Source organism: Geospiza fortis, unplaced genomic scaffold, assembly GCF_000277835.1.
Source record: "Geospiza fortis unplaced genomic scaffold, GeoFor_1.0 scaffold112, whole genome shotgun sequence".
In the NCBI taxonomy this organism is placed as follows: Eukaryota; Metazoa; Chordata; class Aves; order Passeriformes; family Thraupidae; genus Geospiza; species Geospiza fortis.
In genome coordinates this window covers 9,439,694-9,466,759 of record NW_005054298.1, presented here as the reverse complement: position 1 = coordinate 9,466,759, position 27,066 = coordinate 9,439,694, and the positions used below count along the sequence as shown (strand labels likewise).

The window sequence follows — 27,066 nt, the reverse complement described above, 5'->3', positions numbered from 1 at the left end:
TCCCTACAAGATACCAGTAAATGCAGCTTAGGATAAACCTGAAATTGGTGTACCCATACACTTAAAATATTTTCCCTATTTCTTCAAAAGGAAAGAAAATAAAGTAATTTGTGCTTAGGAAAATCCATTCTTGGATAGAAAGTATGAGAGAGTGTGTGGTCACTGGGGGGGGATCAGTGCCAGGGGTGCTATTGGCTCCTCTGATTAAAAAAATCCGTTAGAGGGTAGATAATGATCTTAATCATTTGCTTTCATTTGATTCAAATGCATCCTGTAATGGCATTTAAGAAGCTTACAGATAAACCAGAACTCAGTCAAATTCATCTTGTTCCCTTGGTCTTTCCTTTTAGCCAAATAATCTTTCAGTAGTTTTCATTCCAATTTCTCTTTTTCTCCTTGTACTGATATTGCAAATGCTGTGAAGGACCCAAGCCCTGGAAGCTTTCCAGTGCACTGAAGATTTTGGTTCATCTAGCAGAGTGGGGATTAAACCTACCTAAAGCTCAGCCTTGCTGCTAGTGCTGTGCCCCAAAGCTGCAGCCTTTGGATGAGGTTTCCTTTGCCTTTCTGCAGGGATTTCCAAGGGAAAAACAAAAGGAAAATGACCTTTGGTTCACATGATTGATGCGTTCCCTGCATCGCCAGGGCTGGCACAAATTCTAGAGCAAAAAAGACATGAAGTGTTCCCAAGTTAAACTTCATCTCTTAGGATATATGAGTTCAAATCTGTTTATTCCAATTAAGGAGGAATGTTGTAAGGAAAATAATAGCAAAGCATTTTCCTGTTGACTTCTGGCATCACATAAGTCTTCTCCAAGCCTAGGAAATTTTTGCTATGGTTTTAATAATAATACTGCCTAAACAAATCCATAAGGGTTTTTGGTGGATCAGGGAGAATGTTGTTGAAAGTTACCGGTTTTGGAAGGTTGATTTTTCAGGCTTTCTGACTGTTGTCCTTCACCTTGTTTAAAATAAATCATGCTTTTTCTTTCAGCAATATAAATTGCAGATTTAAGAAAGTAGCAGTGATGAAGCCTTGATTTTGATTAATTCAGATTTGATTAACTCTCCTGGAGGGAGAGTTTAGATTCTGTGAAACTAAATCATAATAATAGAAAAAATAATAATAGTAGTAATAATAATGGAAAATTTGAAAAAAATGAGTAAAACACTATCTGGTGAAATGAATGTTTCTTTAGTAAATTGACACATGTAGAAAAAAAGAATTTATTGTACTTGTTTGAAAAAATTGTGACTCAAACTGCTAGTTGTTAGTCAAATATCAGATGATAGGATTTCTTGAGAACACAGACTTTTAAGGGCAGTACGTTATGTCAAACAGCTGAAAAGAGGCTTCCAAGGACCTGTTTTTTGCAATGACTTTTAAATTGAATTGATCGCATTATGCACAAGTTTCTTCTGAGGAATTGGTTTTCCCTTCTTATACAATGTAGCAGATCTGATTCAAAATCAAACCCAGTTTCTTCCTATGCTTTTAATTTTAGTTCTCCATCCATGAAAATCAAGGGACTAATGAGCAGAGTCTTTGGAGGTGGTTTATTCTCCATTAGCAATGATAGATTTTTTTTTTTGCCCCGTTCTCTTCATTGGCAGGTTGAATAAGGAGGATTTCCATTAGTTGGAGGCATTGGCTATAAATATCTATAACTCAATGTGTCCATGGAGAAGGCTCACAGACCAAGTTAGCCATTGACTGGGAGCTGTCAGGATTTTGTCAGCACACAGCGATTTCCTTCAAACCTGCCATCAGTCCAAGTTTTGGTCTCTTTAAACCCAGAACATGTTTGATAACTGAGGCTGGGTCTCTGTTCTGCTTTACAGAGTTTTCCTGGTTCAACTGGTGCCTGCCAGGGTCGTGTCTGCTCAGCCTGCTCCTCATCCTGTGCTTCCGCGAGTCCTACGACAGACTCTATCTCGACGTCGTCGTCTCTGTGTGATCACCCCGCACTGGTGAGGGCTTGGAAGAGACTGAGAGTCGGCTTTGCAGTCTGCACATCTGCCTGGATTTGCACAGCTGAACAGCAGAAAAACAAATTTCAAGACTTAATCGTGGCTTTATTTAGAGAGGGTGAGGGATGGGTCGTTCTTACGTTCAAGACCATCTTGACTTGCCATAAACGTGGAACTGGAGCGGTGATGGTGACACCAAAATGCACAAAGAGAATCTCTCTGCTGTCCAGGTCCCTGTGCAGGGCTGGGGCTCTCTGTTGAAGAGGCTGTTGATGTAGCAGTGAGGTGTATGTTGTGTGTATGTGTGCCTGTGTGCTGACTCACGGTTATACACACCAGGGTACCAGTAATCTTCAGAGTCTTCTATCAGAATGAAAATAGGGAATAATCTTAACAAAAGGAAAAAGAAATAAGAAAAGAAAACAAAAATCTTTTCAAGATCTCTTTAAAATCACTAGTCATTTATATTGAATGTTCATTAAACATTTAAGCTAAAATGATTTGGTGCTTGTACACTACATATACATTCTAATAAAGTGGGTTCTGATATAAGACACTGGTACCAGGGTTTTTAGCCATACTAAATACCCCAAATAATCCTTGCAGTGATATTAGAGGTGTATGTTACCACCCTGGAGCACAAGTAAACAATAGCTTTAGCTGCCACTGAATCCCAACCTGCACCCACAGTCATCTCTGAAACGCCACCTTGGTTCCATATCTCCTGAATATGGAGCATCCGTGGAGTACTGGAGTGTCACTCTAGGTAAATGTTGCTGTTCTAAAGGCCACCACTGTGTCACCTTTCCATCCTTCATCTCCAGTACTGCCTTTTTTACTGTTTGTGCCACTGAATACTGTGGGTGTGGATTTCTGAATCCTGCTAGTTCTCTCCTGATACTCTAAGGTGTGTGTGGTTTTTAGGATTCGTTTATGACTGAGGGTGCCTGAACAATATTGCTTGTAACCCAAGTCTGGAGAAATCACTGTTTCCTAAAAAAACCTTTCTAGTTGAGGAGGTGCATTGATGGCGAAATGACAATGAGTTTGACAATGAGTAACTCACGAGTTCTGGCATAATATGGGAAATTAATGCCAGCTCTTTTTATCAGTACTAATCTGTGGTCGTTCTGGCCCTTACTTGAACATAGATATTAAAGACACTTTGAATAGTTTTTTAACTCAATTTTTAAACCTGCTAATGATTTCTTAATTATATTCTTAGATTTCAGTTTGGCATCATTTAAAATATTTCTGTATGTGTGCGTGTGTTTGTTCTGTGCTTTGTGTTTCGGGGGTGTGTTTGTGTGTATGGGGGCGTGCATATTTATATCAATGTATACACAAATAAAACTTATATATATAAGAGATACATATACATATATATATATAAGTTGTGCAAGGGTATGTGTTTCCCTAGGTTTACTCCAGGTGATCCTGTCTGGGGAAGGTGATGTGCCCTGGTTTGTAACCAAGCCAGTCACTGCCGTGAGTGGGAAGCGTTGTGCACGGTCTGCCACAGGGATTCTTTTCAGGGAATGATTTCCTGTCCTGGCAGTTCTGTGGCAGGGGGTGGGTGCACGTGTTGGAGGAGGCTCTGCATCTCTAGAAGTTGAATCAAGCACCCTCTGCTCCTGTGTGGGGCTCTTCTTTGCCCCTGGGGCAACACCAACACGGTAAGCTCACCCAAATAAACCCAGAACTACCTTTCAGACATGGATCTGTTCCTTCTGCCTGCTCTCCTTTTGCAGAGAGAATACACCTCTAAGACTTAACTCAGGAGTGTATCTGTGCAGTAAAATAAAACAAGCTGTTCCCTGCTTTTATGTTTTCAGAGCAATGATGTCCTTACTGTAGTAGCTGAAAATGGATTTAGCTCATTGCCTGTATCAGCTCTAAATAGTCTTTCCTGTCTTGAAGCAGATTCTTTGTGGTGGTGGAGCTAACCTGCATAGGGAAGATGAAATCAGTCCAACCAGCACATTCAGATCCACTGGCATCATCCCTTACTTTTCAGATGAGTGGTGTTAACTGTCCAGCTTCTTTTTACTATGTTTTAGTGCCTGGATTAGTTTCAGTATCCAGTAGCTGCTGCTGCCTATTGTCTCTGAAACCAGGGATCATTTGCCAAGAGTCTGGAGTTGCATTGTCATGGCAGAACTGCAAGCTGGTATGGCTCTTCAGAGCTCTGTTTCTGCAATTTACTGTAGCTATATAAAGATTAAAATTGCTGTCCTGAGTGACAGAGATTTCTAATCCTTTCACTGTCCTGAGTGTTTTAAGATGGAGAAGTATTTTACACAATACTTAGACTATAACCTATTCTTCCTCTGTTCCAGAAGGCATCAGACAATTCAAAATATTTGCCAGTGCTTCCAGATGCAGGCTCTCTGTAGTCAGGGGAGATGAGTGAACCTCTTGTTTTAAACCCTGTTGATTGTTTTTCTGAGCCAGAGTGAATGGCTCCCTGTGACTCTGATGCTGTGGTAGCTGTTTCTCTGTGTGGTGAATTGAGTGTGGGTGGACCCCACGTGCCCAGCAAAGCCTCTCTGTCATTGCCCTCCTCAGCTGGGCAGGGGAGAGAAAATAGAATGGAAAGCTCATGAGTTGAGGTAAGAACACTCACCAGTGACCATCATGGGCAAGACAGACTCAACCTGGGGAAACTAGTTTAGTTTACTAGCAATCATATCACAGTAGGATAAAGAGAAATAAAACCTAATCTTGAAAACACCTTCCCCCCATCCCTCCCTTCTTTCCAGGCTTAACTTTACTTGTGGTTTTCTCTCCCCCTTCCCCTCAGCAGCACAGGGGGACAGGGAATGGGGGCTGTGGTCAGAGCATCACACATCTCATCCCCTGGGGACTCCTCACGTTCTTCCCCTGCTCCAGCATGGGGTCCCTCCCAGGGGAGACAATCCTCCACGAATTTCTCCAGTGTGGGCAGAGACCTGTGGGAACAATCCTGCCAGCAAACCTGCTCCAGCCTGGGCTCCTCTCTCCATCCTGCCAGGAGTCTGCTCCAGCAGGTTTCCCACAGCCTCCTTTGGGCATCCAGCTGGTGCCAGGGGGTTCTTTCTCCACAGGCTGCAGGTGGATCTCTGCTCCCCATGGGCCACAGCTGCCTCACCATGGTCTGCATCACAGGCTGCAGGGGAATCTCTGCTGCAGTGCCTGGAGCAGCTCCTGGCCCTCCCTCTGCACTGACCCGGGTACCTGCAGGGCTACCCTGCTCTCCAGCTGTGCAGTAACTTCCTTTCCCTTCTTCATCTGTTATCCCAGAGGTGTCACCGTGGCTGATGGGTTCAGCCTTGGCCAGTGCCAGTGCTGTATTTGTGCCCTGGCTGGGCTGGCTCTGTCCCTCATGGGGGCTCCCACTGCCCCTCACCCCTGCAGCCCCTCGCTGCCAGAGCCCTGCCACGCTGAGCCCTGCCCTGAGTCTGCCTGGCACTGCAGCTCGGGCTGAGTCACAGGCACCAATGCCTCTGCCCTGGAGCAGGGACCTTCTGCAGGGCTGGGCAGCCCAGCCAGGCCCTGCTGGAAACCTGCATGGGGATCACAGGCACTGCAGTCAGGGCCCAGCCCGAGTTCCCAGCAGCTCTGATGGAGATCTGCCCACGTGGAAGTCAAAGGATTGCTCCCAGATTACTTGAAGTTGGGCAGGACATGGCTGCATTCCACACACACAGTGTTCAAGCTTAGGATTTTATTAGATTAGCAAGTCTGCCTTAGGGTGGAAGTGAGGATTTTAAATGTGCTTGCTGAGATCTCTGAAAAACACTTTATCCCCATCTGTGCTCCACAGCAGCATCCTTCTGTGGAGGAGCAGTCCCTTTCATGTCAGTAACACAACTCAACCCACAGAAGTATTTTTTGGATAAGCATTACTGCCTGGTCACTCCTGTTTGGATTTAGCAAGAGTCCAAGCTGCCAGGCTGCCTGCACTTCTTTGGAAGTTTGAGTTTGAAGCACAGGGAGAGCCCTTAGCAGTGCAGATGCAATGAGCAGGAGTGCAGAATAGGCTCAAAACAGTTAATGCTTTTCTTAATAATGAAAGTTTAAAGTCTCTCTAACTTGGACCAGTCACAGCATTGGCTGCTGCGTGGCCTGTGACTTGCCAGCAGAGGAAGGTGCCCTGAGAAGCCCTGGAATATTCTTCTCTGTGTGACCTGTAAGTTCACAGCCCTGAAGAACCTCTTCCCAGCAGTGCTGAGCCCTTAACGCAGGTAATGGTGTGGTTTGTGTTGGGAATGCTGGGAAGGTTTCTCCATGGTGACCACTCTCTCCTAATGGTTATTGTAAACATTTGTTTGGCTCAGTGACACTCCTGGTTCAGCTTCCAGTGCTGCTGGCTCTCCTTCTCCTGAGCTCTGGAGCTCTGCAAGCTCCCATGCTGCTCATGGGGAGGCTCAGGATTAGAAAATGCAGTCACTTGCAGCACTGGTTCCTGGCTCTGGCCACTGCTGTTACCCATTAACTTCCTCTGGCATGCCTTGGGGCTGCCTGCTCCCCTGAGCTGGAGGTGTGGAGAAGAGCTTCCTTGCTTCCAGAGCAATTTCACAGGGAAAGGAGCTTCGCTGAATGTGTACTTAATGTACATAAAAATAGGCAATTTTTTTTTTTAGAAAATCGTGCCAGTTGGAATAAAGTGCAGACCCAAAGGATTCTGCACATATCATGAACAGATAATCTGTTAGAAGCAGCCTGTAATTTACCTGAAATCTATGATTTTAGCTCCCACACCTGGAGAGGCCAAGCAGATGGGCACTGTCTGTGTCAGGTATTCAGGCTCACAGCATCTCAGTTATTCCCAACCATCTGACAGAGATGAAATGAGTGGGAGTGGGATGTCTTGAATCTTGGAGTGGGTTGGGAAACCCCAGACTCTGTCAGTGTTTGTTGTGGTAACTTGGGGAAAGCAACAGATTGGGTTGAGTAACAAAAAGTGCCCACTCCAGGGGGCATTTCAGCACCAAAATATTGCACTGGGCTGATGAAGTCCATATGCAATTTGAGATTTTGTGGTGTCAGGGACATTAATGCTGGGCTTGTTCTACAGTAAACTGAGCAAGCACCTGCCTGGCCTTGCACTGCAGCATAAACAAGCTGCACTGATTGATGTGCTTGTATTGGCTCTTGCAAGAAAGGGAAATGTGATTTAATTGTCAGGAGTGACTGAAATATGAATGGGAATTACACAGTTTGCACAGTGGATATAACTGCTCTGTAATGGTGAGACAGCAGGGCTCTAATTGTTCATTTCTTTTGTTGGGTCACTTGCAAATTAAGTATCTCTGACAAAGGGATTTTTGTGTTCCATTAGTTTTGAGGTACAGACCATTGTAATAACTTGGCAAGACAAGTGCTGCACTGTGTGGAAACCTACACCAGGTCTGGGTATTGATTTGGTATTTGATGTTGGGGCTGCCATTCTCAGGGTTGTTAAAGCACCACGTGGGAAGAGCAGGGATGTGGGGTGTGCAAGGAGCTGTGTGTGGATGCACAGTTGTGCAAGGGCAGAGGCCAACCCTGCCAAAACACACAAGGACTTTGTCACCTTCCGTGGGTCCCAGCATTCCAGCTGTGGGGGGAGAAGGGGGAAATGCTGCCTTGTGGCTGCTGCCTCCTTTCCATCAGAGAGAGCCAGGCAGCCTCCAGGTTCCCTGCTTCACCTGAGGGGACCATCCCCATCCACACAGACTCCATCCCACCTCCCTGCAGCCCTGACTGCTGCCAGGTGGGTTGTGGGTGGCACAGGAATATCTGCCTTGCTTCCTCTGGGAGTGTCACCTCAGCTGGCACAGAATTGCCCCAGAGCAGGCACAGCCACAGTGGAGTCAGAAGAAGATGTCAATCTGCTCACAATTTTTGCAGTTTGTGTTTCAAGACAGATGAAACTAATAAATAAAGGAAGAAATGTAACTCTGTCCAAAGTTTTGACAAGCAAAAGCAAATATTTGCACAGATGTGCTGGCTGCTGCCAATTGCTTGGGATTGCAATGTTTTTGGATCAATTCATGCCCCCCACAGCCCCAGCACTGTTTCTTCACTGCTCAGGCCCAGCAGCACCGTGGGAAGCTTCAGGCCCTGGTGGAGGGCAGGGACTGCAGCACAGAGGGAGAAGGGAAGGGCTGAGCCAGGATGCCCAGGATGGGGGGGTGTTGGACACCTGGGCTGTTTGCACAGGAGGGGTGTCTACTTCAGCCCAGTTGTTTCAGAACTTCATTTTTATCTTCCTCAAGGAAGAGTTTTTGACCTTCATTTTCTGTTTGTGATGGGATTTGTGCCACAGGGACAGGGACAGCTGTGGTGGTAGCACACGTGTGGAGGTGCTGGTTCTCCAGGGTGCAGCAGGGAAGGCAGGGGGGACTTGTCTCTGCAGTAACAGCTTTTCTCTGCATGGTCTCTCTCCCCAGTGGCTTCCTCCATGTGATTTATCCTCTTGTTGTGTCTGGACAGACTCACTGCACTCACTTTGCTACATGAAGACAATACCAGCAGCAAAACCTTTTTTCTTTACAGGAAGATTTTCCCTTCAGGCTGAGGCCACTTCTCCAGCTTTAGTCCACGTGTTTGTCAAACCACAACAACAAGCCCAAGCTCATGTTTTTCTTCACAGAGGGGATGTGCAGGTTTGTGTGGGGCAGTTCAGGGGGCTTGGGGAAGGGCTGCCAGGGCTTGGGGTGCCCACCCATGCCAGGGGAGGGGATGCTCCATGTCCCTCCCCAGCAGGGACACCCTGAATGTGCAATATGAACTAGAGCTGTGTTCCCTGCCCCTCCCTGCCCACAGCTCTTCTTCTGCTCTGATCTTTCTGCTTCACCTGGGCTGAGCCAGCCCAGCAGAGCTGCAGGTGTCCCCATGAGCAGCCTGCCACCAGCTCCTGCTCCCGTGGGACAATGATGTATTTTCCAGACATATCTCTTTTCTCTGCCTGTGATATTTGCTAGATTAAAATCTCTTTTTCCCCTACCATGTTTAATGTCTTCCACTGTGCATTTTAGAAAGAAGTACTTGATAAGGTCATAAAAACAGCTTTTAATTATGGGACACACCTAACAGTTGGGGTTTTTTGAACTGCATGAACATATGGAGAAGGAAGAGGGTTTTGGAGATGTTGGAGAGCATCTTTGTAAACTATCCTCGACTTGTAACACTGTTCAGTTTTACTGGAGTTTATATGCATTTTACTTTTGTAATTTTTAAAGTGATTTGATAGAATTTTATTTTAGGGCAAATCCTACATTTTGTATGCGATATTCCAATGTGGTGTATTTTTATTTTTGAGAAAATAATGTTGAAACCACTATATACTTGTCAATGTAACATACCCACTGTGTAATTTCTATTTAAAACTGGACTCTGACCATGAAGTGCGTGTTATTTTACGTACTGGCTGTTGCACATTAAAGAGGTTACTCAGTTTGCTGCCATCACTGTTCATCACTTCCAAGAAGCACAAGGGAGTAGTTTATTTCTGCCATAATGCTGCCAAAACCCACTGCAGATACTGCTATGAAATGGGGGTTGTTTAGTCTAAATGAATGTAGCCTCATCCAATCTCCCAGCCCAGCCAATGAAAGATTTCCACGGCTTTTCCTGAGGTTTTGGGGGTGATCTGGCACTGCAGGTGCACCCCTTGGTACCCTCCAGCAGGGAGGAGAAGGGGAGGGGTCTGGCAGGGGTGGCAGCCTCTGCAGCCCCACCACATCATCACCACTCTGGTTTCACACCCTGATTCCTCAGGGCTCAGAATGCTGCAGGCCAGTTGATTTTGCTGGCTCCCACCATCACTGTCTGTGTTGGGGCTTTTGGAAAGGAGAGCCTTCCTAAGAACCTTCCTTGTGTTTATCCTGCGTTTAATTGAAGCAGACCCAGCCCAGCATCTCTTGATCCATGTTTATTTTCTAGGACCAGCTCTTCAAGAATGGCCTGACTACTTATCAGGGCAAATTTAAAATAGCCTCACATCCTATTAGTGCTGGGAAGAAATCTGTCAACTCTCATGTCGTGGAATATTTGGGCCCCACTATTCTTAGCAACAGTCTCTTTCCAGGCTATATATGGGAGCTTAAAGTGCCTTTAATGACACAGTTCCCAGTTGTATTTATCTTTGCAGTGTTACAGAAATCTCCATCCTTAGGGGGATGAGAACTGAGGATCCGTCTCAGAGCCCTGATGTAGTTCTGTGTATTGGTGAAGTCCCTGTGCTCCATTCTTTCTCAGGTTTTTTTCCTATTTTCTGTTTTATCTTTGCTGTTGTTGAAGCCTGCTCTTTCCTGATGTAGTTCTGTGTATTGGTGAAGTCCCTGTGCTCCATTCTTTCTCAGGTTTTTTTCCTATTTTCTGTTTTATCTTTGCTGTTGTTGAAGCCTGCGCTTTCCCTGGCACATAAATGACATTTATTCTGTCTTTCCTGAGAGAGTACTGGGTGCTGGCATCTCCCTCTTTGACTGAGCTGCAGTTGCACATGGGGGAGCAGCTGGGCTGGGGCCAGCTGGTTGAAAGCTCTTGGTGCTGTGCCCAGATGTGCCCAGATGTGGGTGGGCTCACAGATACCTCATGTCTAATGGTCGTGGGACCAGCAGAGGCTGGGGAAAGGTTGGGGCCACTTGAAAATGCTGGGTCTGTGTGTTTTGGCATCTTTGGGCTGCAGCCAAACACCCAGGATGCTGATGCTGGGAAACATGAGCAGCAGCAGCCCCCAGGCAGGAGTTCCTGCCTTCACCCCCCATCCATGGGTCACGAGAGCTGAGCAGCTGCAGGGCTCTACCTGCTCCAGGAGCATGATTTGGGCTCACATCAGGGACGTGGGACCCAAGGCATTCACCTTTACACATTCTGAGAGAAGTTTTCAGCATAGGCCAGAGCCTACGGCAAACACTGCAGCTTGTCCCCCCTTGCACACTCAGTGTGTCAGAAATGGTTTAATGCTGACTGGGGGCTCTGGGGCTCTGGGCTGGCGTGCAGCAGGGATGCTCAGAGTACAAGTTTGTACCTGCTCACTCCAGACCCTCCTTGGCTCCAGCAGCTCCTGGCACAGTGGGGCCTGCCAGGGACTGCGCTGCTCCCCAGGACAGGCAGCTCTGCCAGGCAGGAGGTTCATCTCCTCCAGTGCCAAAGGAGTGATGGATCAGCAGAAGACAGCAGTAATTGCCAGGAGGCTTTCGGGCAGAAAGCAAGGCTCTCGCTCGAGGACAGGCTGATGTAAGTCAGCATGTAAATTGGGGACAACATAAAAATAATTCCAGCCAAGCTCCTAGGAAGAAACCTATGAACAAAAAAATGTTGTTGCTAAGAAATGTGAAAACAGAAAACAATAATGTGGCTCCTGGCAGGGTAATAAAAGTGTATCAGTGTTGTGCCTGCTCTCCCGTACAGATCGCTTGCTCGTGACAGTAAATTAAGTACTGCCAAAATGGGAACGGTTTTCTCTGTGGCCATTGATGCTTCACATCATGGAAATATCAAATGTTTCTGATGGCTGTTCATTACCCTGCGCTTGAGAGGGGAGCAATCCTTTGCTGGCTCCATTATTTCCATGACAGCAAGGAAATGACTATGGGAGGTTTAAAAACGGAGGAATGCAGCAGGGTTAGATGGATGGAACCTCAACAGCCTGTTGCTGTTCAATGTGCCCCATGCTAACCCTGACTCTGAGAGACACCTCATTGTCCCCAGAGTGATGGAAAGCCAGGACTACTTTTTGCTTTTTTCACAAACTGTGAAGTTTGACCTTGAAAATCTTCAGAGATGTTATTTTGAAGGGTGACAATGCTGCAGCACAGCTGCTCAGCCAGAAGACACTGCCCACAGCTCCCCCACAGCCAGGAGGAGCTTTGAGTGGTTGCTGGGTTCCAGATCCGCCTCAGCTGGTATGAGGATACAAAGAGTTGCACCTTCCATACTCTGTAGAGATCCACACCATGGAGATGAGACATGGATGTGGCTGGTGTGCAGCACAACGTTTCCTTGTCATCTTAGTAGGTTTAAAATGAAAACCAGCTGACCTTACACGTTAAAGTTGCTGTGAGATGTCAACGTAACGCCAGTCAGAACAAAAAAAGGGTGATAGAACTGCTGGGTCACAAAATAAACCTGGCCTGTGATCACACCGGGGCAGCAGGAAAAGGTGAGAGTCTGCCCAGCTGCCAAGAGCCAACTTTACATTTCTGTCACACCAAAATCACCTTCACCCGGTTCGGTCCTTACTCCAGAGGAGAATGGTTTGGTTTGGAGATTTTGTCAGCAGCTTGAAGGGTTGAAATCTCACCAAAGACAGGGGATGTGTGCATGTGGTTGGGTTTTTTCCTTTGGGAACAGCTGAACTCTGTCACCTTCTTGATTAATTTGAACCTCCGTTTTTTTAAACAGAAAGTGCAATGACAACTCTGTCAGTGTTTTTTTAATGAATGGACAAAACAAACCATGTCAGAACGCATTTCAGCTTAGCAAAACAGTTTGTAATGAGTCTCCAAAGCTTTTGGTAACTGAGTGTGTGGTCCCTTGGCTGTACCCTTGAGGGGGAAGCACACATGGGGTACCACGGGGAGCAGAGCTTTTGCAGTTGAGGGTTGCCTCTCACACACTGAGGTGCTTGCTCTGTGCTGATCTCTTCAGGATGGCTGCATTGAGCTGATTTAGGCCAACACAGGGAATGTTGCTGAGCTTGGGGACTGTCCCCTGCCTGGTCACAGCAGCATGACCACGTGGGCTCTGAGAGAGGAGTGAAATGGTTGTGTGGGCAGCAGGAAATTCAGGAGTTAGACGCCAGGCCATGTGATGGGGCACTGGGGGCACTGGTGGGGGTCTGGGCACCAGCAGCAGTGCTGGGTGTGGAGGTAGGGGATTCACTGGAGACCTTTTTCACTGCTGCAGCCTGCCTGCTTTCCAGGGAGTGTGTCTGCACAATGCTCTGCCTGGCCACCGCTCCTGGCAGCACATCAGGCTCAGGTATGAGAGAGTCAGCAGCCTTGCTAAAATCAGGCTGCAGGATATTTCTTATTTCCATGCTATCTGCACGATGTGGTGCCTGTTCAGAGGAGGAAATTAACTTGCTCTGGATAATGCCTGGGTGCCCAAACACATCTGCTCAGCTGCTCTGTGGTGGTTACAACTCCTTCATCCGAGTCTCTGCTCCAGCACTGTCATGAGCTCGGGGGTTGCCTGGGCTGGGCTGCAGTTCCCTGCCCCTCCTCACCCCCACAGCACCGAGCACTGGCAGTGCCCTTGCCCACGCAAGTGCCCCACCAGCCATGGACGTTTCCATCCCTAAACAGAGAAGAAAACACCAGCAAATGGGCTTCATATGGAGGGACAGGGCTGGGACAGGTTTGTCACTGCAGCACCTGGCCCAGCCTGTCCCCAGAGCCCCTCTGGCAGGGAACTGGGAGGAAACTTCTGCTTTTTCCTTTTCCTGCATTTTTTATACCAAACCTCTGAGCACTACCAAAGGCAGGTTGGAGGGGTCTGTGGGGCTGCAGCTGTTGCTGTGCCCCCCCAGACAGCTGCACCGCCTGGCCTGGGTCCCTGCTTTGCCCGTGCTGCTGGGGGTGCTCCCACACCTCATGGGGAACCCACAAGGTAATGAAACTTTCTGTTTTCCACACAATTAAGAATTAAAGAGAGAAAAGGGTACAGTTGGGATGCACAGTAAAGGTGAGAGAACAAAATTTACTGACGTTACCAGTGAAGCTGTTATGTTAATGAGTCAAATTAGCAACTAGAAAAAAATGTGGTGGTAGACAGATTTAAGGGAAATTGGAAATTGGTTCCAACGCAATACTTTGCTCTAATTGTATGCAGAGGTGTCTTGATGCAAAACAAAACTGTTCAAAAATGACCTCCCTGTGTTATCGTGCAAACTAACTGAGAAAAAAAATCCATCTTATTCACAGCAAGTTTGTTTTTACTGTTCTTGTGCCTCTCAATTACTTTTTAATGGTCTGCATTGAAAAGAAATTCCTGTATGCACACTTGAGAATATGAAAACACCCAAATGATAGCTTATGATTTAGTAGGATTAAAGTATTATGTATGCAGGTGTAGCACGTTTCAGGTTATTAGCAATCCAATCTATTTTTTATGACATTATGGTGTAATTTTCTGTATGGAACTTCAATATAAGTCTTAAGCTGTATCGGAACATAAACTAAAATGTTCCTGACTCTGTCACTTTTCATGGTCTTTACTTTGATTAATAAATGCAACAAGAGCTATAACGTTCTTCAACACGAGGCTACAATCATCCTTCAATCAAAATATGTCCCTCAGCCTTTCATAACTTTTTGCATCAATATGTAGGGCTTGAGCAGCAGCAGCAGCAGTGACAGGATTTCATTGCAGCTGAGCATACACAGCTGAAAGGCTCTGCAGAGGATGAATGTCTTCTTGCTGGCTTGGCAGAGAGAGCAGTTGTGCCCTTGGGGGCTCGGTGTCACCTGCAGAGAGCTGAGGAGCACAAGAGAGATGCTCACTGCAGATCTGGACAAGGATTTGGCACCCTGAATTTCATATTCAATCTTACCTCAGTGGGCACCTCACTCAGAAATACCCTTTTTGAAAGGCACCCCATGTTTGGTGTGGAGCTTGTGATGGGGGAAGGGAGCCTTACGTCCAGTAACACAATTTGGTGTCCACAGAGATGACAACTCATGACAAATATAATCCAGACCTGGGCCTCAGGATGTGGCCAAAGTGCAGACAGGGAGGAAGGATGGATGCTGCAATTCCCCATCCCCACTCAGGCAGCTGGGTGGATGTTGCATGGCCACTGGCCACAAAGGTCAGGAGGAAGCTCCTCCTCCTTCCTGCTGGCCCATCCTGCCAGCGCTGTTGGGAGCCCCAGATCCGCCACGTGTTGGTCATGCAGGAGAAATAACTCACAGCCTTGTCAGGTTGGTCTGTTTTATTTCTGAATTATTCTTTACATTGTACAATATATAAAAATACAGAGTACCCAAAAAAAATTCACAGTGTCTAAAGGCAGTGATAATAGTCTAGGTCACCTTTATGCTAAAGTACCATCAAGTTCGATTGCATAGGAAAGGTGATGTGCCTTCACAACAGAGTCCAATAACACTCTCCAGGTTTTATTGTTTTGGGGCAAGCATTCTGTGTTCACATAATTGTTTCCCATGTATCCAAGATCCAATATTGCATCTGTCACTCTCCCACCTCAACCACAAGCTAAATCCTACCATTTCCATCTCACATACCATGCATCCTCCCTAAAGTTTCCTCTGTGGGAATGCTCCTAATTAAGCACATGGCTTTTAGGTATGGGCAGGTCTGGATGCTGTCTAAGGAGGGGTGTGGAAAGAAAGCACACTGCTGTGCAGCTGGCTGGCTTTTACATTGTTTGACATTTTGGTACTAAAAACATTTTTGCTCCAGTTATTAATGGCCCATCCACGCCGACCTTTTCTTGACTCCGTGGCCTGAGCATCAGCAGCGTCCTGCTGACAGAGGCATCAGAACCAGAGTGCAGTGTTAATAATTTCATGACCAGATTTGTTTAAAACCAAATCGTGGCAGGGGCCTGCAGAAAGCCAAATGCCGCTCTTATAGCCCTGGATCCTCTTGAATAGCAGGAGTGAGTCTGCAGCCGAGGCTGGAGGCAGAATGGAAACAGTAACAAGTTCAAGACCCAACCTTACACCGAATTCTATCGAGCACAAATGTTTGTGGCTGTGTAAATAGTGAGTAGCTGGTTTTGCTCCTCCAGCCAGCATTAATGCATTAACACATTAATTTCGCCCAAAGGTTCTAAAGAAGGAATTTCCAGGCAGAACAGCTGAGACGGGGTAAGTCCCGCTGGGACCCAGCTCCAGAGGGGTTTCTGCCCAGTTTTGAAAGCTCTGGCAACCAGGAAAAACAAAGTTGGACAGAAAGCTCTCTCACCTACCCCCAAACTGCTCTTGAAGCCACCTGAAGCTTCCTTCTAAAAAGCTTAAGGGAAAGATTCATCTGTTGGGAGTTTAGCCTTTGGTCATGAGGGCATTTAAGGGATTTGTTGGAGAAGAATGAATCCTCCAGACCTGATTTACTGGGTATTTTTCTGCCATGCCAGACAGCTCTGAGGGTGCTGTGCCCTGCCGTGTGTGAGGGCTGGCTCAGGGGGGACAGGGTGAGGCGTGGGGCAGAGCCTTGGCCACTGACACAGAAAGCTCCAGAGACACCCACGGCACCAGGTGCCCCCATGGCCTGGTGGGTTTTTTGGACCCTTCTGAAAAACAAAATATATGGGATCACAGGGCTTCTTTTCCTGCATTTCAGAAAAAACCTCCTGGTGTGACTGTAAGGCAAGGTTTGCAAAGCTGATCAATAACTCAGAAGGCAGTTACTGACTTCTTTAACATGGAAAATGACATTTTCCCCATTCTAACAGATAATGTCTTTTGCTCTAATGGTACAAGACTTGTTACTCCTACTTGCTATTTTAATTTTCTTTGCACAATTACTCCCTGCTTATAATTACAAGAACAATAGAGTGATACACATGAAAAATTTAGGAGGCTTATTATGAAAATATAAACAGTATCAAGTATCTCTTTCTTAATAACTCTTAACCAGAATGATTTAGGGGAGAATCAGCATTTCTAACTAGAAAAATCAATTTATTTTTCAATAAAAAAATTATATTTCATTTACCTCAAAAGTGTATTTTTAAACCTAATGGAAAGGGTAGTCAATTTTTATAGGGTTTTTTCTTCAGTTTGTCCCTGTGGAATCTGAATACCAGCACTGCCTTTCTTATTCTAAGTTTCCTCTGCAGGCATTTTGCTAAATATATATATTGCGTGTGTATATATTATAAATATATACCATATCTATCCACTGATAGATGTATACACTGTTACAAAAAGAAGAGTAAGTTGTTACAGAAACTTTACATTTACATTTTTATATATATATTTATAGATATTTATATATATATATATAAAACTCTCCCCCGCTACATTTTTCTGCTGATTTCAAAGCAAACACTTCATTTTCTGAACATAAGGCAGTAGGAACAGTGGTGGTTAGATAATAAATGTTATTCTCCTATATATCTGTACAGGTCATACATTTAAGAGCAGCCCTGGCTCATATGCTGAACATTCAAGAGCACCTTTAGAGCAACAGCACCTCTTCTGTGAGGGTTTGATCCTCAAGTGGTTCGTCTGTCAGTGAGCTGTGAGTTACTGGCAACTGCTCAAGGAAAACCCGACAGCAAGGGCACAACATCCCTGGATAACAGCAGCAGGCAAACCCCCTCAGCTGGGAGAAAGGCAGCCATTTCCATGGAAAAACAGAGAATGGCCTAATTACAGATGTTTCCACTACATACTTGGCTGTAAGATTTCCATCATATTTCATGTCCTGTACACCTGAATCCTATCCAAAAGGTTTGCAGAGACACAGTGTCTCCAGACCTACAGAGGAACCACCCAGGGTTCCTTTTCTCTGCCTTAGAAGTAAAGGAAAAAAAATATATATAGCATTATGAACTTTCTGGAAAGCAATGGAAATGCTCCCAAAGGAAATGCATTTCCACTCCAGTTTAAGATGGTATTAGGAACAGGAAATTTTAGCAAGTATAACATCCAGCTGCAGGAGCAACTCAAACTTCTACAGATATTACAGACCTGATGCTCAAGGTGCCAAATTACCTGGCCTGCAAGAACATCCCTGCACATCAGGTTGTTAACCTGCCACACACTGGAGAGCTCATAAAAAATGCAACTCTCACACTGCATTAACATCGTCCTTACAGAACTGCACTCCTCTGCAAACATTAATTGAGTAATACAGTGTTCTGATTTCTTTTTTTCACTCTCTCCTGGATTCTGCTTTCTGCTCGAATGGAGACTACAGCCCCTTGCTGTGATTGCCAATTATATGAAAAAGGGCTGAATCCATTTGGATGGCTGATAAGAAGGAATGTCTTGATGAAACTATAACCACATGCACCACCCTCATAGCATCTGCCCTCCAATAGCCTACAAAATATCCACCTCCTGAGCACAATGGCAATAATCACCCATCTCGGTGACTTGAACATTTAAATAATTTCATATGGTACTCTGCAAAAAAGAAATCAGTTTACATCATGTTATTCTGTGAAGCCAAAAATGGAAAAAAAAATTAAAAGGGGAGACGGGAAAAGAGAAAGGAAAAATAGAAGATTGAGATAATTGCAAGGTTTGACTTGCTTGCATTCCCTCAAACTCCAGCTGCAATCTTGCCATGTGCACAGTAATTGCAGAGTGTGTTAATACAGGGAATTTTCTGATGGGGAAGCTCAGAGATGGCTTTGATTTTACAATGGCTGAAATGATCTTGGGAGCCAGTGTTTTCTTCTGAATCACATAAATTAAAGCTGGGAAATCCCATCCTGATAGTCTAATGTAATAATTTCCAACCCTTGGGCTACATACTTGTTAGAACTACATTAAGTCAGGATTTTAAATATTGCTGAGGGGCATGTGGAAATTCAGTGAGACAGAGTGAACTCGTTATGGCACAAGGCACGAAGTCATCACTCCTCAAATGGGATTTAGGGCCTGGGAAGAGCTTCCCTGAAGGCTGCCTGCCACCAGTGCTATCCTGCTTCCCTGGTGATCCTGCTCTGCTCCAGCTGCTCTTGCCTGGCTGTGCTGCTGAGGGTTCAGGGCTGCTGACCCACTGTGCCAACTTGGAGAGTTGCAGCAGGTGCTCCAGACACTCTTCTAGGTCTGCATCAGCTTCTGACTCTGCTGCTTAAATTCTGTTTAAGGGCATCTCTCTCTCTGCCCCATGTATTTCACCTGAGCAGAAGCAGGGTGGGCTGCTAAATAAGAAAAGCAGCCGCTGGAAATGGTGGGCACTGCTGAGCCTAAGGTGTCCTTGTGGCAGTGCTAATAACCCCACTTTATTACAAATATCCCTACAGCTTTCAATCACTGCAAACTGAAGTCAAACAAAGTAATTTAAAAATGGGAGGCTATTGTATACTTGCCCTCTGGTCAAACCACCATAACGCACAGGCTTGCAGAGTCACGTTGGCTCTTCCTCGCAGGAAAAGCAATATACCTGTCACAAGTAGCACAGGCTTTCTTCATTTCCTACCAGCTGCCTACGTGAAAGAGCTGAGTACACGGCCCAAGCTGGGCTTCCAAACAAGCAACTGCAAAGGAACAGCACTGAGAAACAACCGATGTCGGCTCACAGCGAAATCCGAAACCAAGCGGGGACGGACAGGACTGCTGGGAACAGACCGAGCCGGGGCCGGGCACTGCTCGGGGAAGGTGCAGACAACAAAGCCAAGCTCAGGACCACGTGGAGCTCATGCGTATTTCAGGGTGTACTTTTATCTCATGCTCAGTATTGCGACATTCTAAAATACTTAGCATCAGGAGTTCATCATAAATATTTAGAAACACTGAATGGTAACAGCGGTGAACTTGTTCACGTTGCTAACACACTGGATGTAGTTGTACATTAAGCACCAGCAATAAGTTTCCTTTTTGCCAAACAATTATGTCAGACAAACATCTGGTTGTAGACAACATGGCTTCTGCATCGGACTAATACAGTTCTTATAGACACAGTCACACACATACACGAAATTACATTTCAAGGCTGGATATACTGTAATGCCACTGCTCCAATTTACTTCAATAGCTGCAGCAGCATTTGTTTGTTGGGTTGTTTTTTCTCAGAAAAATTAAAGAAATATTGGCAAACAACGCACTTTACTCAGTTGTGTTACTATTTCATACAGTACTGAGTGGAAGACGCTGTAAGAATGTGCAGCAGACTTTCTGGGTCATGTCAGACTATGGAAACATTCCTTAAAAAAATACCTTCCCCCTGCAAAGTCAGAATCACTCATTTTTTGAAAGTATATGAACTAAAACCCAGTAATAAAACAAGAGGAAATATTAGCCCAAAGCAAGGTGATTTCCCACAAGAAGAGCACGGCCTCTAAAGTTGCCTCTCCTGGCAGACACAATCAGGATCAAAGCTAGAACAAAAAGAGTTAATACTGTCTCAAAAAAAAAAAAAGAAAAAGGAAGAAACAAAAAAAGCCCATGGCTCTTGTGCGGCAATCATCACATCTCTTTTTCCAGTGATATAAACATCTTTGTTTGTTAGGCACTCCAAGTTCATGTCTCCAATGTTATTCCAACATTTACTTTTCTCAGTGTCTCACTGCCTGTATAATTTTCTTTTAATTAAGACTGGAAACATTCTGGAAAGCTTCTTTGGATAATGCACTTCGTTTGTGTGTTGTTTCTCATCAGCTGAACTGCATATTACCAAAGAAGGCTGCAGAGAGTATTTCCTGTAATATGAAAAGATTCTCTTGAAGATATAGGGAACACTGCCCTAGAAAGTTACTACGTTTTTTTTCCTCAGAAACATAAAAAAATCAAAAATAAAAATTAAAAAAAAAGGAAAAAGAAAATGTTCTTCAAGTTGTTGGTGTGATGGAGTTCTGTTTGGCCTGTCCCATGAGCTGTGTGTCATCTAGCACACCATTGGTGTCCTGCCTCAGGAATGATGCATCCAGCCCTGCTCCAGGAGGCCACCTCTTGCTTTCTTGGAGTGCTCCCATGTGTTGTGTGTGGTTGCTCAATGGCCACCAAGCCCAGCACACAGCCCCTTCCTCAACAACCTCAGCCTTGGACGGCACACTGACCTTCCAGCCATAAACAGTTGCAGTAGAAGAGCCATCTCCAGACAAATATCCACAAAAGCTCTGCAGAATGGTCCATTTGAATTCTTGTCCTTGTAAGGAGATGTGCTGTTTACAAGAAACGCAATTAACCAAAGGAAAAAAAAAGGCCCTACTGTACAATATTTACATCTAGAAGCTGGGCCAGTATTTGGTCCATAAAATCAATTTTTTAAAAAAAAATCATATAGGAAGTCATCCAGTCCCATAGGAGCTGTCCATCATCAGCTGTTGGTAAAGGTCCTTCCAGGGGAGGCCTCGGGCCTGTAATCATATTTATTCAGCGTACTGGGGTAATAGGTTGTTGTGTACACATTGGTTTGCTGCAGCGGATAGAAGTTGGTTCTGTCGTCCGGTATCAAGTTGTTCTTGTTAAGTGTCTGTAAAAGAGAAGAGGAGATGACAGGCATGGCCACAGTGCCACACAATTCCTCTTTTCTACCTGCAGTCACCTCCCATTCACCTGCCTTCTCCAGCACGGACTCTGCTGCGGCCGCCACCACCTTCCCTCCGGCTGGGAGAGCAAGCTGGCACCTCGCGCTCGCTACGGGCTGGGCTTGGGGACCACAGCTCCTGCCGGGTGTCCCTCAGCTGTCCTGTGCTCAGCTACTGCTGGGGATGGAGCCAGAGCCTTCTCCAGGGACACGGAGTGTCCTGGTGGATGGCGTGTCTGAAGACCACTGTCACATAAAGCCATGCTGGGCCTACACAAAGGTTGGCGATTAATGGCAGCGCTCAGCTCTAACCTCGTCCAAAATGCTCATGGTACAGCTCTAACCTCATCCAAAATGCTCATGGCTCATCTGTAACCTTGTCCAAAATGCTCATGGCTCATCTCTAACCTCGTCCAAAATGCTCATGGTACAGCCTGCGGCTCCCTCTCAAGCCAGGTGCCAAACGTGCCAACCTTTTCCTCTTTGGAAGAGCAGGTGTGCATTTACCTGATCTCCATCTCCATTGGTAGATATCCAGGTTTGGACCCCCCGATATTAAGTGTGTCACTTCTGTAAGCTACAGTATAAGTAACAAATCATGGTCACTTTTGGAAAATCTAAAATTACTTTAAAAAATTTAACAACCACGTAACAATTGTCGGAAACAATAACATACAAAATTAGAATGACAAATGCCCGTTTTACCAGAAAAATTTAGAAATGTTTTTTTTTCTCCCTCCCCTCTTCCCACCAACAAGAAGATGTCCCCCTCTCCCCAGATTGCTATGCCAGCTGTTACCTATGTACAAGGATAAAATCACACTTTGTGTGTATGTGTGCAATAATTCTACAGAACTTTCTCCTTCCCCACAGTCATCTGATTTCTGTGAATTTGTCTGAGATACTTTTATCACAATTTTTTAACCTAACCCCTGGCTTAAATTTCTTATGCCTATCTCTGGTCTATGTCACTCCAAAGTGCACCTTTAATGGCTGTTGTGCAGGGAACTCACTCCTTTGATCTGGGAGTCAAGACTAGGTGTGCTGCTACAGCATCCTTATCTTCAGGGAACATTTAATTAACAGCACATTTAAAGAGGGTATGAGCATCTCTCCTGTCAGGAGTAGAGATGGAGAGGTCTAATGAGCCATCTAGTCCTGGGCCCTAATGGCTGTTCTGGCATGATCTGATGCTGCTTTAGTGAGGAACCACTTCACCTCAGCTCCCCCTTGAGACAAACCCCTCATGCCTGACCCAGCCCAGGGCAAGGTGAGAACTAATTAACTAATGCTCGAGACCATGAACTACCCAGCTCCTTCAGCTTTACTCGACCCACTGAACTTCAGGCAAAGTGGCTCCCTCAGCAAGGGGAGAAATCTGTGCTCTGCCTGAGGGCAGGTGCAGGTGGAAGTTTCTGGGGAAGGCTCTGTCCCCCCAGCCCCAGCAGCAGCAGGGTGACCTGACAGCAGTGGGCTCTCTACTGCACAGCCAGGGTTCATCCACATCCCAGCTGTGACCACTGAAAGGATCAGCTACCCTGGGCTCAAAGACAAGACCACAGGCAGTATATTTTTCTCCCTACTTCTTTGTAATCAAATCATTTTACTGCATGGGGAGGGAGAGAGGAGGAGGAAGAAAAGAAAATATTTTCTTCTAATCAGCAGACTGACAGCTACAGCTACCCTGGGAGCTTACAACTCCCAGTTTCATACAAGATGTTAGGAGGAAAAGCTTTCCTGTGCCAAAGCTACCCTGACAAAGAAATGTCCCAATTGCTGAACCACCAAATAAGTTTTTCAGAAATAAGCACTGCCTGAAACATCTCATACATGAAAACTGGAGGAGACCCAGCCCCCTCCTGGTCTGACTGCAATCTCCCCCTGCCTGGAGTCCCTAAATTGATCCCATAGCACAACACTTGTAGGAACCAAGGAGAGAATTTGTATAGGCATGCTCTAAGTGACAAATATTTTTAAGAAATGAGAATTTGTGCCCTTCAATATGGAAGTAAAAAAGGAAATGTCATGCTTTGCTCCCAGTCACCCAAAGAAATATTCAAGTAGTGCGGCCAACAGTCTGCAGCTTTGTGCTGGAGGCTGGGAAACAAGGAAGCCAGCCTCAGTCCTCCAGTGCTTGCTATGCTTCCTTGGGAAATCCAATTAACTGCTCTGTGCCTCCGTGTCTTCTGACCCAGCTTGAGAAAAACAAAGTTTGAGATTCCCTGTAAAAAGGCACTTTTCTAAGTACTACCACCAAGTATTTGCAGGAGTTGCTCTCTGGTGAGCCCCACAGGTGTTCACACTGGCTGTACACAATGGCTGCTGTTTCCTACTGATGTTCCTAGTCTGGGATACCCACTGCTGGCACCGTAACTCCATGGCCACAGCAGGAAGGAAGATGAAGAGGCTGAGTCCCATTGCCACAGTTTGTCTGGACTCTATTGAAGCTGGTCCAACATCCAGGCCTCGTCTGGGTTGGTTAAGATTCATGACATGACAGGATTGCCACCTCTGAAATTTAGTCAGATGAAAATCCTGACCTGCAATAACTCAGGACCATCTTGATATGAGGACAAAGACCTCAGGACTCAACTTCTTTGGCTTTGAGATGGAAAATCTGTATGAGTTTTAACATGTTACACAGTATTAAAAACTAGCCCATTACAACAGATTTAGCAATTAATTAACATGATTTGCATTTTTCCTTCTCTCTCTTCCTATGTTCATATAATACTTACTTAAGAAAAACACCACAACCGGTCATTTGCTCTTTTTGGTTTTATTTTGGATGGAGGGCTTATATCTTAAGGAAATACCTCATAAAATGGCTTAGTGGAATTTATAATACAATTAGCCACAAATAATTTGTCTCTGGAAATGCTGCAGTGGCAGTACTGTCCTAAATCAGCATGATCAATGTGCACTGCTTTAACATTTCCCCCCACAAACTTATTGTCTGTCTCATTTTAATAAACAGATAATTAGGCTCCTTGGCACTAGAAATTGGTTGATATTTTGTAGAAGGGAAATTAGGCCGCAGTGAAATTTAGAGATGTACACAGACACACTCATGCATTCACTGCAGGAGAACAGGCTGCAGTTAAAACTCTCTGGGTCAATTCCTGTGCTGCTTTACTCAGAGTTTTAACCCCTGCTCTCATCCCACAGCTCTTCACAGTGACAGTACAGAGATGGCCAACAACTTTCCTTTTGGAAAGCATTTCCCCATTGCTGTGTGGGTTTTGCCATTGAGGTCAGAGCCTCCTGACAGCCTGAACTCACTGCAGCTCCTGTGGGATGGGAACATCCTGCTGCACCCATGGATGCCCCCAGCAATACTGATCAGTCCCAACAGGAAAGTTGTCACCAGCAAGAGTTGTCACCAAAGTTGTCACCAAAGTTGTCACCAGCCCGTCACAAAACCCAGCACAGATGAGACCCTGGCTCCCAGCCCAACTCCTGCCAGTGTCTCATCCCCTCGCCCCCCTGAGCCAGGTCCCCAGGGCCAAGAAGTGCTTCCCGAGGACAATGCCCAGCATGTCTTCCTGGAAGGGACAGTCCTTTGGTGCTTTTGCAGGGACTTGGCAGTGGCTGCAGCAGCAAAGCTGACTGAAGCAGCCCAGCCAGCACTAGAGCTCACCAGAGGTTTCAGGGAAGGAAAAGAGATTTGCCTTTGCAACCTGAGCCCTCCTGCACCACCGTCCTGCACCCTCCAGGGCAACAGACAAGTCAGTCATCTGAGCACCTCCAGACCCTTCCAATGACACTTTTCCTGACACTCAACCTGTATCTTCCTCTTATTGTCTGCTTCCTCCCGTATCAAACACTACTGACTGCCCTTGCCAGCAACTACAACCTTTTACAACTGTCTGCTCAGTAAGCAGAAAGAACCAAAAGCCTAATCAATGCTTACTGCTGCAAATTAAGTTGTGGCAAAATCTCTGTGCCATACACTTGATGTATTCCAAACACCAAGGAAAACGCATTTCAGGCCCTCATTTTGGTCCTATCCTGCCTTGAGAAGAAAGAAGCTTCTGGTATTTGTGCAAGCATAATGCTCCATGTAAAAAGTGAGGCCAGACTGAGCTAATGTGAAAACCTGTGGAATGCACTTAGGAAAAGTATTTTATTCAACTAACAATTATTTCTTTTACCTGCTTCCTCCCTCACAGTATGAGCCATGACATCCTGGCATAGCTGATATAATTTGTTTCTTTTGGTCTGTTCACCAGTAACCTCAGTTCAAGGGCCTGTTAGCAGAAGGAAAGCCACCAGCATGCTCTGACACAGCCAAGTGGATCACTCAAAAGCAAGCCCAACTTAACTGCTTTCTTTAAATGACAGCTTACACAGCCTTTAGGCTGCATTGGCATATGACTAATATAATTTGAAAAAATCTCTGACCCAGGAACTCTGCTTTGTCAAGCAGGATGTTTTCAGATGTACTACGATGGTTATGGCTTTAACAGACTGTAAAAGAGCAGCAGCTTGCTCCCTTATATGTGATCTGTCAACTAACCAAGAGATCCAGTCCTGTTGTTGGTGAATTGCATGTCCATGCAAAGCACAGCAGAATCTTGAGTCTTTCAGTATTTATGGAATTATATGAACAATCTGATCACTCACGCAAGTGTGCAGTTAGAAGTGGAGGAGTCTGAGGGGAAGGGTCACACCATAGGCAGAGCACTCACAGGCTGCTTCTCCCAGTTACAGCCCAGTGCTGGGCACGTTAAACATGACTCTGTTGCACCACATGCATGCATTTAACTTTGTTCAGCTTTCTCCATTGATATTTTTAGCCTAGGTCATCATTCAGATTTTCCATTTGTTCATTTTTCTCCAGCAAGACCTTGCCACTACTTCCCCAAATTCTGCCTCTGCTCCAAATCATTAAGTCATTATCCACTGACCTACTTGCTTACATTCTCCCAGATGTATCAAAACATCTTTACACATAACATAGTATGGGACTTCCAGTACTACTCCCAACTCCCATCCCACAGCTGCAAATATAAGCTGTGTAAACATTGCTTACACACATAAACAGATCAAATGTTTCAATTTCCAATATGCAGTCATGAAAATTTCAAAACTTGATTTAAAAAGTAGATGGACATCTCCCCACTCACAATTAAAAGGACGTCCATATATTTTTGAGAAGCTAAGTGAAAATGATACTTCTAAAAGCTTCTGATACTCGTACAACTAATAACAAAATTAGGGCCATAATGTAGTTCCCACAGGGTAACATATGATGGCAAGATTTCCCTAATCTGCTCATGTAGAAAGCACTCAGCTTTTCAGAGCTCAGCATTCTCTCTGAGCTCCAGATCTTTCTATTTTGGGGATTGTGGAGGAAGAGTCAGCAAGTTTCCCAGTAGGTTAATCTTCACCAGCTATGCAGCACCAGAATCCCAGTGAAGTCAGTGAGCAAGGACAATGTCCCCCAGCCTCACAGTTGCTCCATTATTTCTCTGTAAACAGTATAATTTCACTACTTCTGCCTCCCACCCATGACACTTTCCTCTTTAGAAAGGTAAATATGAAAAAATGTTGGGGGACCTTCCCTGGGCAGCTTCAAACAGTTTTTTCAGTTTTTATGGTTACCACCACTTCACCCTCTGAAGAGGCTGAACAATGCAGTGCACACCTTTCCATGGCTCATCAGAGACGTGCTGCCTGCGCCAGGGCTGCACAGCTTTAGGTTTCCACCTTGGAATTTTGTTTGTACTGTTGAACGTCCCAGTGCACTACAGAGAAAACTTCCCCTTTCCTTCACCCCAGGATGAATGCAGGGATGAAGGAACCAGGGTTAAGAACTTCAATCACTGCTAACCTTGGTCATCCACTGTGAACACAGCAGAAGGTCTAAAATCAGGGTCCAGGGATCAGACAGCAACTTTGTAGCCAACCCATTCCTCTTAGTAAATCCAAATGAAGCCCATGTGCATCCCT

General features: G+C 45.5%; 2 protein-coding genes across 3 annotated transcripts in view; one reads left to right on the top strand and one right to left on the bottom strand.

The window, feature by feature from the left end:
* The window catches only part of SLC49A4 (solute carrier family 49 member 4), a gene marked incomplete at its 5' end in the record, with an annotated part of 51,223 nt that extends 41,819 nt beyond the window's left edge, over positions 1 to 9,404 (top strand). Inside the window, one exon of the mRNA XM_031056624.1 lies at positions 1,843 to 9,404. Within this exon, the coding sequence (XP_030912484.1) occupies positions 1,843 to 1,958 (116 nt within the window). The remainder of the gene's footprint in view (positions 1 to 1,842) is intronic.
* A 7,536-nt stretch (positions 9,405 to 16,940) lies between these two features.
* SEMA5B (semaphorin 5B) overlaps positions 16,941 to 27,066 on the bottom strand; it is a 263,423-nt gene continuing 253,297 nt past the window's right edge. For both annotated transcript variants that reach the window (XM_005415761.2, XM_031056895.1), the window contains one exon: positions 16,941 to 21,057. In XM_005415761.2, coding sequence (XP_005415818.1) covers positions 20,902 to 21,057 — 156 coding nt within the window. In that variant the 3' untranslated portion in view covers positions 16,941 to 20,901. The remainder of the gene's footprint in view (positions 21,058 to 27,066) is intronic.